The sequence below is a fragment of the Ovis canadensis genome, chromosome 4, assembly GCF_042477335.2.
Source record: "Ovis canadensis isolate MfBH-ARS-UI-01 breed Bighorn chromosome 4, ARS-UI_OviCan_v2, whole genome shotgun sequence".
Classification (NCBI taxonomy): Eukaryota; Metazoa; Chordata; class Mammalia; order Artiodactyla; family Bovidae; genus Ovis; species Ovis canadensis.
The window spans coordinates 133,484,494-133,499,707 of NC_091248.1; the positions used below are offsets into that span (position 1 = coordinate 133,484,494).

Sequence of the window (15,214 nt, forward strand, 5' to 3'; positions counted from 1 at the left end):
AATACTGGAGTGGGTAGCCATGCCCTCCTCCAGGGGATCTTCCCCAGCCAGAGATCAACCCAGGTCTCCTGCATTGCAGGCTGAGTCCTTACTGTCTGAGCCACCAGGGAAGCTCCTCATGAGCTGACTGCACATCAAAAAAATTGTTTTGGAATGTCATCTTCTCTTATTCTGGGCAACAACAAGTAACCATTTCTTGATTGGATTTTGGCTTGCCATGAAAAGGGGATTTTATACGACTAACTAGCGATGACCAGCTCAGTAGTTGGACCAAGAAGAAGCTCCAAAACACTTCCCAAAGCCAGACTTGCACCAGGAGAGGTCATGGTCACTGTTGGGTGGTCTGCTGCCCGACTGATTGACTGCGCCTGTAATGGGTTTGCTGGACTCTGAGTCCTGGCGAAAGCGTCACATCTGAGAAGTCCGCTCAGCAAGTGGATGAGATGCACTGAACGCCGCAGCCGGCTCTGGCCAACAGAAAGGTCCCAACTGTTCTCCCCAGCATGCCTGACCGCCTGCCGCACAAGCAACACTTCAGACGTGGGACGAATTGGGCTGCAGAGTTTTGCCTCATCCACCACACTCACCTGGCCTCTCGCCCACCTGCTCCCACTTCTTCAAACGTCTCAACAACTGTTTGCAGCAAAAATGCTCCCACAACCAGCAGGATGCAGAAAATGCCTTCCAAGAGTTCGTCGAATCCCCAAGCGTGGATTTTTTTTGCTACGGAAAATAGTTATTTCTTTTCGGCAAAAATGTGTTGATTGTAATGGTTCCTGTTTTGGTTAATAAAGATGTGTTTGAGCCTAGTTATAACAATTTAAAATGTATGGCCCAAAACTGCAATTACTTTTTCACCGACCTAATAAATGCTGAGCCCGCCCTGCATGCCTAGCGCAAGTCCCGCTTGCTTGTGACAGATACTTCCTCTTATACGTCGTTGCGTTCAGTTTGTAGTGCTTTGTCTGGGGGTTCTTGCGCCTGTGTTCAGGGGAGAACTGTCTGTAGGTTTCACCTCCTGCGATATCTTTTTCTGGTTTGGGTGTTAGGGTGCTGCTGGTTCACAGAGCAGGTTTTACTCTAGAGGTTCCCGAAGCCTGCTACTGGAATTTTAACTTCGCCTTTGCCTAAGTCTGCTGCCGCTGCTAAGTCGCTTCAGTCATATCCGACTCTGTGCGACCCCATAGACGGCAGCCCACCAGACTCCCCCATCCCTGGGATTCTCCAGGCAAGAACACTGGAGTGGGTTGCCATCGTCTTCTCCAATGCAGGAAAGTGAAAAATGAAAGTGAAGTCGCTCAGTCGGACTCTTGGGGACCCCATGGACTGCAGCCCACCAGGCTCCTCCGTCCATGGGATTTTCCAGGCAAGAGTACTGGAGTGGGGTGCCATTGCCCTCTCCGTGCCTAAGTCTAGACTGCTCTTAAGATAGCAAGCTCTCTGACTGGTGAGCTTTATACAGCTGCCCTCTGTTGTATAATTGAAGGTCTTGCCTTAAATATTTTAACTTAAGAGGATGTGCTGTTTCGCTGTGGAACGCTGACACTCGGTGTGTGTGGTGCTCTGCACCCTGTGTGCGTTGCGTTGCGGCATAAGCGGCCTCTTACAGGCCTGACGTCAGGGGAAGCAGGATGGTTTCTGAGATCAGGCTTTAAAATTTGCTGTCAGGACTGGTATTATTACCTCGCCGTTTTTCCCAGTGGCCCCAGTCTGTCCTCTTGAATGTGATTATCTGTAGCCTTCGTGGATGAGACCAGAACTCTGAGTTCCCTGTCGCAGATAAAGTCAGAAGTTCTTGATCTAGTTCTCAGGGAACGTGAGCAGAATGGGAGAGCTGAGACTTTGCTGAACTGTCTTTGGACCTCAGAGGGGGCGGCGAGCAGCAGGCCTGGGGCACAGCGCCCACGGAGGCGCTGACGGAGGGTGCACGGGTGCAGGGCTTAAGGTGGGCTCTGGGGGGCCTTGGTCCTGAGAGCGAGCGCCTCCTGCAGCGTGTCCGGCACCTGCCTCACTTGCCTTCCCTTGTCCTGTCTGACTTTGCACACTTGTGTGCCCTGATTTTCTGGAGTTACAGAGCTAGTTGCCAACTAGGTCTCTTAACTAAGGTAATAAACAAGTCATTTCATAGGACTGTAGAAGAGCCCTCAAAAGAGGTTATTGCAAAAGCAATGAAAAGTTTTCCTCTGTGATTTTCCCTTTTTCTTGTAACTTCATGCGGGCACTTAGGAGTTTGGAAGTTAAGTGTGGTGTTCTTTGCTCACGACTTGTGCTCCGACCACGGCCTCTTCACGCTTTCTGTCTCCTCTGCCATCTGTAAGCACGGAGGCAGGAGCAGGCACTTCTGTCCAGTGTCCCCAGAGTCCATCCTTCACTGCTGGCCAGGCTGAAGACGGGGATACCTGTGCAGGTGTGGGTGGCAGCATGGATTGGCACAGTCTCCCGGGGGCAGTTCAGGGGCAGGCGCCCAGAGCCACAAACAGGCGCCGGCGTAGATGCCTGGGAAAGAAAAGATGACGGCTGTGGCATTGCTTGTGTTATTGAAAAATTCAAAACAGCCTAAATGTCTAACAGAAGAAGAGTTGTTAAACAAATGGTAATGTAACAGGACAGTGGGGTACTATACAGCTGTTTAACGTGATCATGATCTATATTTTTTAATACTTATAACTTATTGATGTCTGTTCATCATCTGCATTAGAATGTCATTTTTAATACAAACTAGCAAAGAGTCAGACACGACTGAGTGACTGAACTGAACTGAGATTGCAGAACATTACTCCGTTTAAATTATGCTCATCTGAACAGTCATGATCTCTTGCTTTACCAGTCTCTTAATTTCCAGTGAATAAAGGTCTAGTTGTCTATTTCTGCATCCTAGTGGCTTCAAGCAGTACAGTTTCACTCTCTGTGGGGCCAGATACCTGAGGGCTGGTGCAGTGGTCTCTCGGAGGCCTAGGTGTTGGAAACCAGGAAACCATTGTTTGGTGTTGGGGGCTCCGTTCCGGGGCTGGCTCATGTCTGCGCCTGGAGGTTGGAGCTGGGTCTTGGTGGCAGATGTCCGTTCCCTGCCCCGTGGACGTCTTCAGGGCTGCTTGAGCGTGCTCCTGACATGGCAGCTGGCTTCCCCAGAGCTAGTGGCACAGGAGAGCAGGGAGAACGTGCGGTGCCTGTTGGGGGGCGTCCTGAGCGTCAGGCATTGTCCCTTCTGTCCTGTTTGATGGTCCAGTCCGAGCTTTAGGTGAAGCCCACCAGTGTGGGGATGTAATAAGGAAGGAAACTGGTGAACTCGGGAACTGACTTAAAAGTCCCTTCCCCTAGGCAAGGCTTCTTGACTGAGCTGTTACCTTATGCTGCTGGAAAACAGGCGTACCTGCAGAGTCTGACCTGAATTGTTAGGAGTTAGCCATCTTTGTCAAAAAAGCCTTAGAAGCAGGAAGGGCTGTCATTTATTTGCACCAGTTTGAATTCACTTAGATCATTTACTTTTTTAACCCAGCCACCCTTGGAGCACAGCGGGGAATACACAGGGGGGTGAGTGACGTGGGAATCTTGACGGTCTCTGGGCGGGCTGGGGGGAGAGGGTGAAGTAGGAGAGGACTGAAGTGTATTTCTGCCTTGGGCAGTCTGGTGCCAGGACGCAAGGCAGAAGCTAGTTCTCCTCCTTTTCGAGTACCTGCCCGCGACCTGCCCTCAAGCCCCGTGCTGGTGCCTTCGGCTCTGTGTGCTGGGCTGGATTCTTGCCCGGTTTCTGATTGAACATTGTTGCCACCAGTGAGAAGCCATGGGCAGAGTTGTCCGACCATGAGAAAGTGTCTGTCACTTACAGACTGTGCGGCTGGCTGGAGACGAGGCTGGGGGGACGGCAGTCGGGCCAGCTCACAAAGGGGGCCCATGAGGAGCTCGTCCCTCAGGGGCGGTGTAGGGCTGAACCCCAGGTGAGAAGCCGCTGTAGTCGGGCAGGGTAGTGGGGGCCTGAGGCAGGTGGCTGGCCCCGAGGGGAGGGCCCCAGTGCTTTGAGCTAGAGTTGATGAGATCTGCAGGGACCAGCGGCAAGCACATCAGGTGTCAGTCTGGGGCGACAGGAGTGGACATGATCCGGGGCGCTGAGGAGCCCCTAGGCCGTGCTCATTGTGAAATGCTTGGGGGTATGCAGTCGGCAGCTTCAGGGAGAGACTGGGAAGTCCGCTCCGTTGGTCCATCAGTAGGTAGTTGAAATCGCATAATGCGCTGGAAAGTGTTCTGCTGAGAAGACGCGTGGGCTCAGGACAAAGCTCCAAGGGATGCCAGCGTTCACAGGAACAGCAGAGAGAGGCTTGCCAGGGCCCCGGGCAGGGCCAGCCGGTATGCGTGTCTGCAAGTGCAGACAGTAGTTCTGACCCAGAGACGATGGCAGAGCAGAGCTCCTTGGAGAAGTGGGGCTTGTTGGAGGACCTCGGACCTTTGGTACTGGTTTTGTGGTTTTATTTGCTGTAGCTGAGACTCTATCCTGTGCCCTGACCACGAAGCATTCATATTTACTCCGCCAAAACTGAGGGTCCAGTTCAGTCTGTTCTCTGAAATTACATGCTGCAGAGCAACTTAGCCTGTGTGCCCCAGTGCCTGAGCCTCTGCCCTGGGCCTGGGAGCCACAGCTGCTGAAGCCTGCGCAGCGCAACTGGAGAAGAGCCCGTGCGTCAACGAAGGGCCCACACAGCCAAACGCAAATTAAGAGGTTTTTTTTAAATAATTAAAAAAAGATTCGTATTTAAAAAAATGACCGTGCATGTTCTCTGTATGAGCTGTGTATGAAGTGTTGGTGCTTTACTTTGGGACTTGTAGATTATTTCTCCCCTATTGCGAGCACCGTCTTTATAGCCTGTGGTTTATAATTACCTTTGGGATAGATTGCAGGAGGAAGCTGGATTGCTCGGTCCCCGTGTGCATGCCGACTTTGGCGTGTCCCCTGGGCTGCGCAGTCCTGCTGCCTAAGCAGCTGCACGCGCTGGCCACAGAGGGCCGCAGCAGGCAGCCCCAGCCTCCGAGGGCGCTTGCTCTCCGTGGTTTCTGTTTTTTTGCTTGTTCGTGGCTGTAAGCCGGGCTGAATCTCGGGGTCTGTCTCCCTGCTTGCTGTGTGCTCTTGCTTCTTCCTGACTCCCGCTCTGAGGCAGAGACGCTAGCAGCCTGTGGAGGTAGGAATCAGGGCTCAGAGACTCGGGTCATGCAGTGAAAAGCGCGAGGCTCAAGTGCGTGAGCCCTGGTCTGGGTGTTGTGTAGCCTGCGCGTCCAGTGTTGCCTCTGCGTAAGCTTTCCTTTCACTGTTCGGCAAGGTGAAGATCCTGTCTTGCAGGCACCGGAAGGGTGGCTTTAGCAGTCCTGTGTCTTTTTGAGTTGATTTTCTTACGGTAGTTGTAAGAAATGTTCCCTTTGACTTTAGAAGGAACGTTAGTAACCCTAGTGGGTTAGCAGGCAGCACAGCTCATAGCCCGTCTTCACTGTGAAAGGTGAAATTGTAAAAAGGATAATGGGGACTTGACAAGATGCTTATTTCTGTAACCAGCTGTCTGCAACATAGTTCCTCATCTTTTCTGGGCTTCTGTTTCTGAAACTTTGAAATGAGAAAGTCATGATTCTTGATTATGAGATGTTTAGATTATCACTAACCTTCCTTAATTCTGATGATGTTTCCATTTCTAATCTCCAGTCAGTGGCCATCAAAAAAAGTTTCTTTTTTTAAATTAGAAAAAGTTTTAAAAACAGATTATTCCAAAGGGCATATATAATGAAGCTTTCCTCTCGCTAAGATCCCAGACTTGCCCACTATTACCAGCTTCCTCGGTGTTTCCACAGCTAGAGTAAGTGGAGATAAACACGTCCCCCTGACATTTCAGTCACCAGGAGAGCTGCTGTCCTCCTCAGCGCCATGCCTCGGTGGCGCCTCCACAGCAGCACTTGACGGCAGCTTCTCTCCGTGGATGCGTGTGTGATGTCCCACGGCCACTTTTCTGGAGGTTAGATGGACTGTGCAGTCTGTTTCTAGGGCTTTGCTAGTGCAGCTGCCGTAATTACCACAAAGTTCTGGTGTAGGAACAGAAGGTCTTTTGGAATTTACTGTAATGGAATATACACTGTTACATTTTATGAAAGTGGAAGTGAAGTCGCTCGCTCATGTCCGACTCTTCGACCCATGGACTGTACCTCACCAAGCTCCTCCATCCATGGGATTCTCCAGGCAAGAATACTGGAGTGGGTTGCCATTTCCTTCTCCAGGGGATCTTCCCAACCCAGGGGTCGAACCCAGATCTCCCGCATTGCAGGCAGATGCTTTAACCTCTGAGCTACCAGGGAAGCCCCGTTACATTTTATTGTGGTACTTTAAATGAGCATACATTTAATTTTTAAATCAGCACAAATGCGTTTTTTCTGTGTAGATTTTGAATTGGGACTCATGTTGCATTGTTGGATAAATGTGATTTTCGTAATTTGTCACTCTGTTTTGTTCCAATTTTAGGAGGTGAAAGTGTTAGCTGCTCAGTCGTGCCCGACTCTTTTCGACCCCATGGACTGTAGCCCGCCAGACTCCTCTGTCCATGGGATTCTCTAGGCAAGAGTACTGGGGTGGGTCGCCATTTCCTTCTCCAGGGGCTCTTCCTGACCCAGGGATCGAACCCAGTCTCCTGCGTTGCAGGCAGATTCTTTACCGTCTGAGCCCCCAGGGAAGCCCTCAGTTTTAAGATATGTGCTGCCAGAGTGAGCTCCTGTGACTGTGTTTTTTGCCCCTTGGACTGTGTTTGCCTGTGTGTGAAGCTGGTTGCCATTGTACTTTTCATAAAGGTTCTTTCTTATAGGTCTATAAAAGAAGGAAAAATCCAGAGATCATAGGTTGTCCATTATTCACAAAACTTCTGCTAATTTTAATTAACTCAAAGTATTTTACTTGAATATTCTTCAAATTATGTAAAAGTATTAGGATTGTGCATAACTTGAAACAGATGTAAGACTGAGTCTGTTTATATTGGTAAATGGGGTAAATTTCTAGTGGAAAATAGCCCATAGATAAAACAGAAAATCTCACGTTATTTTTTAAAATAAATGTATTAGTAAACATGCTGAAGTTCTTTTTAAGTGGTTAGCAGTCAGTTTGAGTGTTTGTCTTTATGGAAGTTTTCATGTTATGTAAACTTAGTTTAACCTATAGTCAAATTTTTGAATATGCATTTTTAAAAAATTCTAATGGTTAATGAAACCTACTTTGAACTCTATATGACTTTTTTAAAAAAAGTTCCTTTTGTTACCACTAAATTCATTTGCATGAAGAAAGCGTTTTTTTCCCCTTGAAAAAGCATCTTTATTAATGTATTTGTGAAGTTTGGCCATATTTAATCTTCAGAGAAGATAAGATACTGTGCCTGAAGGTCAAAGGTCAAATAGAGAAGTCTGCTGTGGTTTACTCTTGTTTGCTTATTGATGAATAGGGTTAGTGTCCCTGCTGTGGAGGTGAGAGGGTGGCATTGAAAGCAGCACGTCTTCGTTAGGACAAGAGGGTTAGTCGGTCCCTGTTTCAGTGCCTTTTATAAATCTGGTGTGCAGCTGCTGCTGGGAACCCCTGACTTGTCTAGGCCTGTAGATGCTGAAAGGGAAGAGACACTTTCACGTGCAGTAAGCTGAGACCAGCAACCTGTAAAAGCCAGCCTGCATGTGCTTTTTGGCTGGCACCTCTCTGCTGTCTTCCTCCCAGTCACACATGCCATGAGCTTATTCTTGGCTTTGTTGAGCTGTATTTAAAAGCTTATGTTGTGGAGTAGCTTCGTTAGCGTCTTAGTCTGAAGGAGTGAGAGGTTATTTGTTGTACTTGGATAATAAATCAAACAGGAAAAGATAAGATTCAAATGAAAGAAGCGTCTCCTGGCCTTCCAGCCCTGCTGCTCACCCCTGAGTCTGACTCTTCTAAGGGGCCTTGCAGAGCCGTGTTCTGTACGTGAGTCACAGGGGTGTGCACTCTTTTTGTTTGAACGCATGCTGGAGTGCGCTGAACCCCCTGCTGCACCGCCCGCCCCGCCGAGCGCTGTGTCTGGAGGTAGTCAGGTCAGTACAGATGGATCTCCTGCGGTTTAAAGCGGCTCTCCGTAATCCTCCCTGTGTCGAGTGTTCTGAAGTTCTCTAGCTGTCATGTAGATAATGGCCATTTAGGTTGTTTTCAACTTTTGCTAATTTAAGCAGTATTGGGTGCCAGTAATGTTTGCAGGCTACATTGCTAGGAGGGTTGATCAAAGTCCGTATACATTGTAAATTTTTATAGTTATTTCTAAACTGCCCTTTAAGGAGAGCACATCAGTGCATGAAAGTAGCTGCTGCCCGTCTTCATCTCAGCTTGTTACCTGAGGGTTAAATTTGCCAGTTAGGTTAAAACCTGCCATTGCATTTTTATTGCTTATTTTCCCTAAAAATGAGTAAAAATGAAGTTCTGTTTAAAATATGTCTTTATTTCCTAATTTTTCTATTTGATTGTTGACATTTTAAAATTATTTTTGAGAGCTTTTACAAATAGCTGGTTTTGCAGTGTTACAAATATTCCCACTGTCACCTTTTTAAACCTTGGATATGATATTTCTCTGTGTATAAAGTTTTAATTTTTATGGGATCGAACATAATTCTTAAATAAGTTAATGACAATCAGTAACAGATTTAATGTGTGGAGTGGTGTTTCTTTCTTGGAGAAAGTCTTCCTTCACACTGAGCGTTTGAAAGCCATCCTTGTTTCACCCGCACGTATTTCACCGCGTGCATGTTTGTAAAGTGCTCTGCATGTGTGCAGGTCTCAGGTCCGTCAGGAGTCTGTCTTGATGTGAAGACATGGGGATATAATGTCATTTATTCAGGCTTCTCAGCTGTTGCACCACTCTTTACTAATGCGCTTTACTTTCTGGAAGGCTGAATCCCCATTTTCATTTCTGTCTCTCTGGAGGCCCTGTCCCCGAGCCTTGCCTGCCCCTGCTGGAGCCTGTCGGTGCAGCTCAGTGTTCGTCCCGGGGTGTGGAGTGTTACGTTTCCAGTGGGACATGAGAAAACATTTAAAACCATAATTGTGTTTATTCAACACCCAATAGAGCAGCTGAGCTAGGAGCTGTGTCTGTTCAGGTGTGGCAGGCAGGCCTGCACCAGCGTTTGTGCCCGGGGTGGACTGCTCCTTGGGCTAAGGCCCACGGCGCTGGTGTGGGCCCTGAGCCCTGGCTCGCCTGTGCATGGTAGCAGGCTTGCTGGTTTACTCTCTCCGCAGTGTGGTGAAATTTCACTTTCAGAAGCTGATGGTTATTTACTGTTCCAGGCCAGAATACTGGAGTGGGTAGCCATTCCCTTCTCCAGGGGATCTTCCCAACCTAGGGATTGAACCCAGGTCTCCTGCATTGCAGGTGGATTCTTTACCAGCTGAGACAAGGGAAGCCCAAGGATACTGGAGTGGGTAGCCTTTCCCTTCTCCAGGGGATCATCCCAACCCAGGGGTCGAACCAGGGTCTCCTGCATTGCAAGCGGATTCTTTACCAGCTGAGACAAGGGAAGCCCAAGGATACTGGAGTGGGTGGCCTCGGGGTCCTGACTGCAGATTGAGTCGTAGTCTGCGTGCTGAGTAGCATGCCTATGTGCTGGGAGCGCGTCCGTAAGTGTCGTGTGTGCCCGTGGTCTCTCGGGTTGAAGGAGCTCCCTGTTGATGGGTGGAGGGGTAGGGGAGGCGCTGGTCTGCCCTCCTGGGGGAGGTGGCGTTTAAGCCGAGCAGGAGGCGGTGCTGCAGGTGCCAGACACTGAAGCCAGTGGGAGTGAACTGGGGGTAAGAGAGGGGCCTAGCCCTTGAACCCTCACCCCCGGGGCATTTAGGTTAACGATGCTGCAACTCACTTGTGAAGTCAACCTGCTGACTGTTTTTCTGACATGTACCTTTTTCTAAAGGTAAAACACGGCTTTAAGTATATTTTCTTGTAGTTTCAACAGCATTTTAAGAAGTCTTGGCTCTTTAGTTGCACCCAAGTCATGAATATACGTTCAATCTGGACAAAGAGAGAAGAAGAAACTACAGCTGCACTCTCACCACTCCTATTCACAAGTAAAGGGGACAGCTAGAGGCGTGGCTGCCCTTTTATCTAGAGCCTTCCCGTAATTCTGAGCGTTTGCTTTAGGTTTTTCCATTCCCCCTCCTCTTCTTAATTGATCAATTAAAAGTAAAATATCTTTCTGACCTTTGCTGTGTGGCAGCTTTAAGGGTTTTTGTCTGAACCCAAGAGGTGACATGCTCTATACTGGGAGATATCTGGAGGGCTCACTTCTTCGGCTGAGAGTTTTGTCAGAGAGACTTGTCTGCACGTTGAGTGTCCCTTCACATATCAGAGTTGGCTCTAATTTGGCTCATTGCTTGCTTACTGACACTATTCTGATGAGCTGTATGTGTTAACAAACTTAAGTTTATTAATTTTTCTAATGATTTATCTGTTAAGACTTTGGACTTTTAATTTTATTTTGGATTAAATTCACAAAATTAAAATACCGTTGCAGTATGGACTGAAACTGTTCTGGGGGGGATTGTCTGTGAGCATCTTTATTTGAAACATGTGACTTTCCCATTTGTTATTTCCGTTCCTTCTGCATATCAACTAGCGTTGGTCAGGGTACGGTTTCACTAATATGAAAATAGTCTATTTAAACTCTGGTAACAATGGAAAGTTGAGTTTCCATTGACATTTTTATGGAGATAATCGCACAGTCACATGCTTACGTTCCTGAATGCACGAAAGGGCTGTTGGAAGCCCCGCAGGGAGGTCTTGTGTTGGCCTGGCCTTTTCCCTGGGGGGCTTTTGGTAGAAAACTCCTAGCGTTGTAACGTTAACTTGACGTGTGGCCTGGGGGTGGGGTGGGCTGGGGAAGGGGCCCTCTAACCCCAGACAGTTCGATTGGATGATCTCTAGAACTCTTTTTCGGTCACAGCATTCTGTAATTTTTGCATGAGAGCATTTTAGAATTTGAAATGACACCCTTTGTCTTTTCTCTCTTTTTGTGTTTAGGAAGAAAAGGCTTCTCTTTTACATCGAACTCAGGAAGAAAGAAGAAAGAGGGAGGTAAGCAGTGTGTGCCAGTCCCTGCCGACAAGCCTTTTCCGGAGCATTCAGCTGGGCCCTGCGTTTACTGTTTAATATACGTAGATATGTGTATGTATATGTGCCATAACGCGCTTTTGTATGTATGTTAAACTTCTGAAACCATTCTGGATTTGTTGATTTTATGGCGAGTCATCTAATGTAGATGGGCTAAAAGAATGTAGAAAAGGTGGGCTTAAAAGAGCAGTTTCCAGAGTGGGGGAGGACATAGACTTTCAGTTCAAGTGGTTGCTTGTGGTGTGGCTCTAGAAGGCGTAGGAGGTCTTGGAGCATAATGTTCGCATTTCACCAGGTAGGAGAAGACTCCCTGTGAGGGCAGACTGCTTGTGTGTTTGTGAAGAGGCTGAATACACGAAAGGGGCTCGGGACCTCTTTTGCTCCAGTCTGGTGTACAGTTGATCTTCAGAGACAGTTTCTTAAAATGGCTTTGCCTTGTTGACAGACCATCAGTGTGGTGTCTTATGGCCTGCTTTTCTGGGTGGTTTCTTGGTTTGTTTTTAATAAGTCATGCATCCCTTTAACACATCCATATTGAGAGCTCGTCGTCCGGATAGTGCTCTGCCGGCTGGGTGTGTGGATGGGGTAAGGCAAGACAGTGTTCCTGCGGGGTGTGGACCGCAGGTGTGAGGCAGGGTCCTGCAGCGGGGACCCGGAGGGCCTGCTGTCGGTGTTGAGGGAAGGCGTCTCTGAGCTCGCCAGAGCTGAGTGAATTCCTGGAGGACGGAGCAGGAGCGCTGTGGGCAGCTGGAACTAGAGCCTTCTGGGCCAGGGAGCCGCAGGTGCAAGGACGCTGGGGCAGGCTCTCCCGGCCTCCGGGCTGCTGACGTAGGTCCTGGGCCAGGCGGTGCCTTGTCGGGCGCCTGCCCACACGCTGCAGGGTTAGCCCATCCCTTGGCCTCTACATTGATTCCCGAGTAGATGATGCACCGTAAGATCAACAGACTCAGAATGGTTTCTGGAGTTTAACATACATGCAGATACAGGTTATGTCACATGTACATACATAGGGCCTCTCCAGCAGATGCCACGACCCTCCCTCCCCACACTGGGACAACCGCAGCTGTCTCCAGAAATCACCGAATGCTTCCTTGGTGCTGAGGTTGCCCTCTCTTGAGAGTCACTGCCCAAACAAGTAAAGGAGACTGAAAAACAAGGAGATGATACCGTAGCGGGTAGCCGTTCCCTCCTCCAGAGAATCTCCATGACCCAGGGTTCACACCCGAGTCTCCGGCTCCGCAGGGGGCTCTTCACGGGCTGAGCTGCCGGGGTAGCCGGTGCCCTGGCTGCGGCGTCGGCTCTCCTTGGGCGCTCTCAGGCAGCCCTCTCCCCCTGCGGTGCTTCTGCTCCAGCTGCCTCTTCTCCTCCTCCTCGTGGGCTCACCGCACAGATGCAGTGTGGCCTCCACGCTGTGTGAGGACGCGCGCTCCTGTGTGTCCCCCTTTTCTGCATGTTTATCCTTTGAATGTCTGTGCTTTGATTTGGCTAGTCTCTTCTTATCTAACCTCTGATATACAAATGACCTCTGATTATTAAATACGTCCACTGAGTTCTGAATTCTGGTTTTTATTTCAGTTCTAGAATTTTCTTTGATTCTTTTATTTACCAGTTCTCTTGTCTTTTAATTTCTTGAACACAATTTTAAAGATAATGTTTAAACTCCAGTGTTTGGAATTCCTGTGGGTTTGTTTGTGTTGTTTGTCATCTTGATTTTAAATTCTTGTCTTTTGCCTGGTTATTTTGGTTGAATACTGGGCATTGTATGTTCTAACCAGAATGATGCGTTCAGATTCTAGAATGTGACCTCTTCTTCTTTTCGGAGAGCATTGCATTTGTTTCTGGCAGGCAGTAGGAAGCGGGTCAGTAAACCCCCTTTAACCGAGGGAGGGATGAGCTGGTTGCAGGCTGACTTTCAGGCCTTGTGAGGGCTGATCTATTTCCGGGACACCTGCCAGAGAGCTGGAGTGTTACTGAGGCTTCCTCCCTAGTTAACAACTGAATGAACAGAAATGAATGTGTTGAAAATGCCTGGGATGATTTGAGTTTATCATCAAGTACCCTTAGAATCATAGTTGTGAATTGATCCCCAAATGTGGTTCAAGCTCAGGGGTTCCCTCATAACCATCTCAGGCTGAGAAGGCGCACTTGTGTGGCCTGGCTGTGTGGCTGTGTGAGTGTGTGTGCCGCCCACGCTAGTAGGTGGCATTCAGAGAGGCTGGGAGGTGGCGGCGCTGCTCAGACAGAGCGCCGGTTCTCCTGCCGCACCTGCGTTTGCTCTCTGACGCCTATCTTTCGGCCTCCCTAGTCTCTGTGGAGACTTGAGTCTCCGTGTCTTTGGAACAGGAGTGGCGCTCGCCTGGCAGGTTGCTTGGGGGCCCTCAGACAGCGGCAGCTGCAGGGTCGGAGCTGTTGGCGAACCTTGGTTCTGCCCCGTCATTGAGAGCTCTGAAGACAGCCTCAGGTCGATGATGATTGGGGTTTTCTGCTTGGAGATAGAGTGCCCTTTAAAATAAACACTGTGTGTGTCGTCTGTATTTTATTTTAAATACTTAAAAGCTTTTATTTTTATTTTAATTGGAGTCTAATTACTTTACAATATTGTAGTGGTTTTTTGCCATGCATTGACATGAATCAGCCATGGGTGTACATGTGTTCCCCATCCTGAACCCACCTCCCTCTCCATCCCATCCCTCAGGGTCATCCCAGTTAAAAGCTTTTTTTAAAAAGTCTGATTGTGCTGGCAGAATTGTAAAATAGTTAGCTGTTTTGGAAAACAGTCCAGCAGTTCCTCAAATATTAATTCTGTGCCTGGGTATACACCCAAGAGAAATGAAAACCTGTGTCCCCACAAAAGTTGGTACATGAGTGTCCGCATGAGTATTACTCATAAGAGCCCGAGTGGAAAGAGCCCAAGTGTCCACCAGCCGGTAAGTGAGTAAACGGAGAAGACAGTGCAGCGGCCGTCGGAAGGGTGGTCACCCAGGATGCGCCGTGGCTGAGGCTCAAGAGCACAGTGCTGATGGCCAGTCAGGCTCAGCGGCTGCTCAGGCTCAGCGGCTGCATATTGCGCTTCCCTTGTGTGGAGCGTGCAGAGCAGAGTCCCATGGAGACAGAAAGCTGACTAGTGCTTGCCGGGCAGGCTGGCAGGGTGGCCTGGGACAGAGAGTGGGGGGTGGCTGACGGCCAGCGGGTCAGGGGCTCTATGGGGCCGAGCGCTGAAAATGTTCTGAATGCAGACAGTGGGCGTGACTGCACAACTTTGAATACATTAGAAAGTGGTGGATGGCATGTTTCAAAGAGTGGATTTTGTGGTGTGTCGTCTTAACTGGTATGTGTCATTTTCACTGATTCTGACCAGTTGTTCTTCCTCCCTGTGCTATTCAGGAAGAAAGGCGAAGATTGAAAAATGCAATAATTATCCAGTCATTTATTCGAGGCTATAGAGACAGAAAACAGCAAGTAAGTTTGCTTTTAACCTGAGAAGGAATTAGAGAGGCATGAGAAAGCTTATTTAGCGTTGGATTCTTAGAGGTAGAATTCATTTTATGTGCATTTTTGTGTGTACTTGTTTAACGAAAGTTAATGTTCAGAAAAGAATTCTGTAAAGCAATTATCCTTCAATAAAAAAATGAAAAAAAGAGTTAATGTGGATAATAGTATTTTCCCCAACAAGTAGTTTTACTGGTTTAGATGAGTTTTTGGTGGTTTTCAAATTATAAGATACAAACCTAGGCCAAACCCGGGCTACAGATCACAGTAGAGGAGGTCCCCGGGCTTGACCAGCCGGGGCCTCCACGCGGCGCAGCCCTGGCGGGCGGGCGGTCTGCGCTCCCAGCCGGCCCTGGAGGCCTTGGGCTGCGCGAGCCCTGACGCCGCCCTCTGTCTCGGTCTGTTTCCAGTGTTCCATCCAGAGGAGTGCGTTCGACCGCTGTGCCAGCCTGTCCCAGTCCGGTGGCGCCTTTCCCCTTGCCAGCGGCCCCAACCTTACCCTCCTGGTGAGGCAGCTTCTGTTTTTTTACAGACAGAGTGAAGACTCGAAGCGCTTGGTGAGTGTGGGCTCTGCTTTCTCCAACCCTCGGGTGCGTGTTTTCCAGCTCTTG

General features: G+C 48.9%; 1 protein-coding gene across 4 annotated transcripts in view; it reads left to right on the plus strand.

Annotated features, from left to right (window-relative positions):
• UBE3C (ubiquitin protein ligase E3C) overlaps window positions 1–15,214 on the plus strand; it is a 114,172-nt gene that overhangs the window by 10,364 nt on the left and 88,594 nt on the right. For all 4 annotated transcript variants that reach the window (XM_069587241.1, XM_069587242.1, XM_069587239.1 and 1 more), the window contains exons 2-4: window positions 11,025–11,078; window positions 14,499–14,573; window positions 15,014–15,160. In XM_069587241.1, the coding sequence (XP_069443342.1) occupies window positions 11,025–11,078; window positions 14,499–14,573; window positions 15,014–15,160 (276 nt within the window). The remainder of the gene's footprint in view (window positions 1–11,024; window positions 11,079–14,498; window positions 14,574–15,013; window positions 15,161–15,214) is intronic.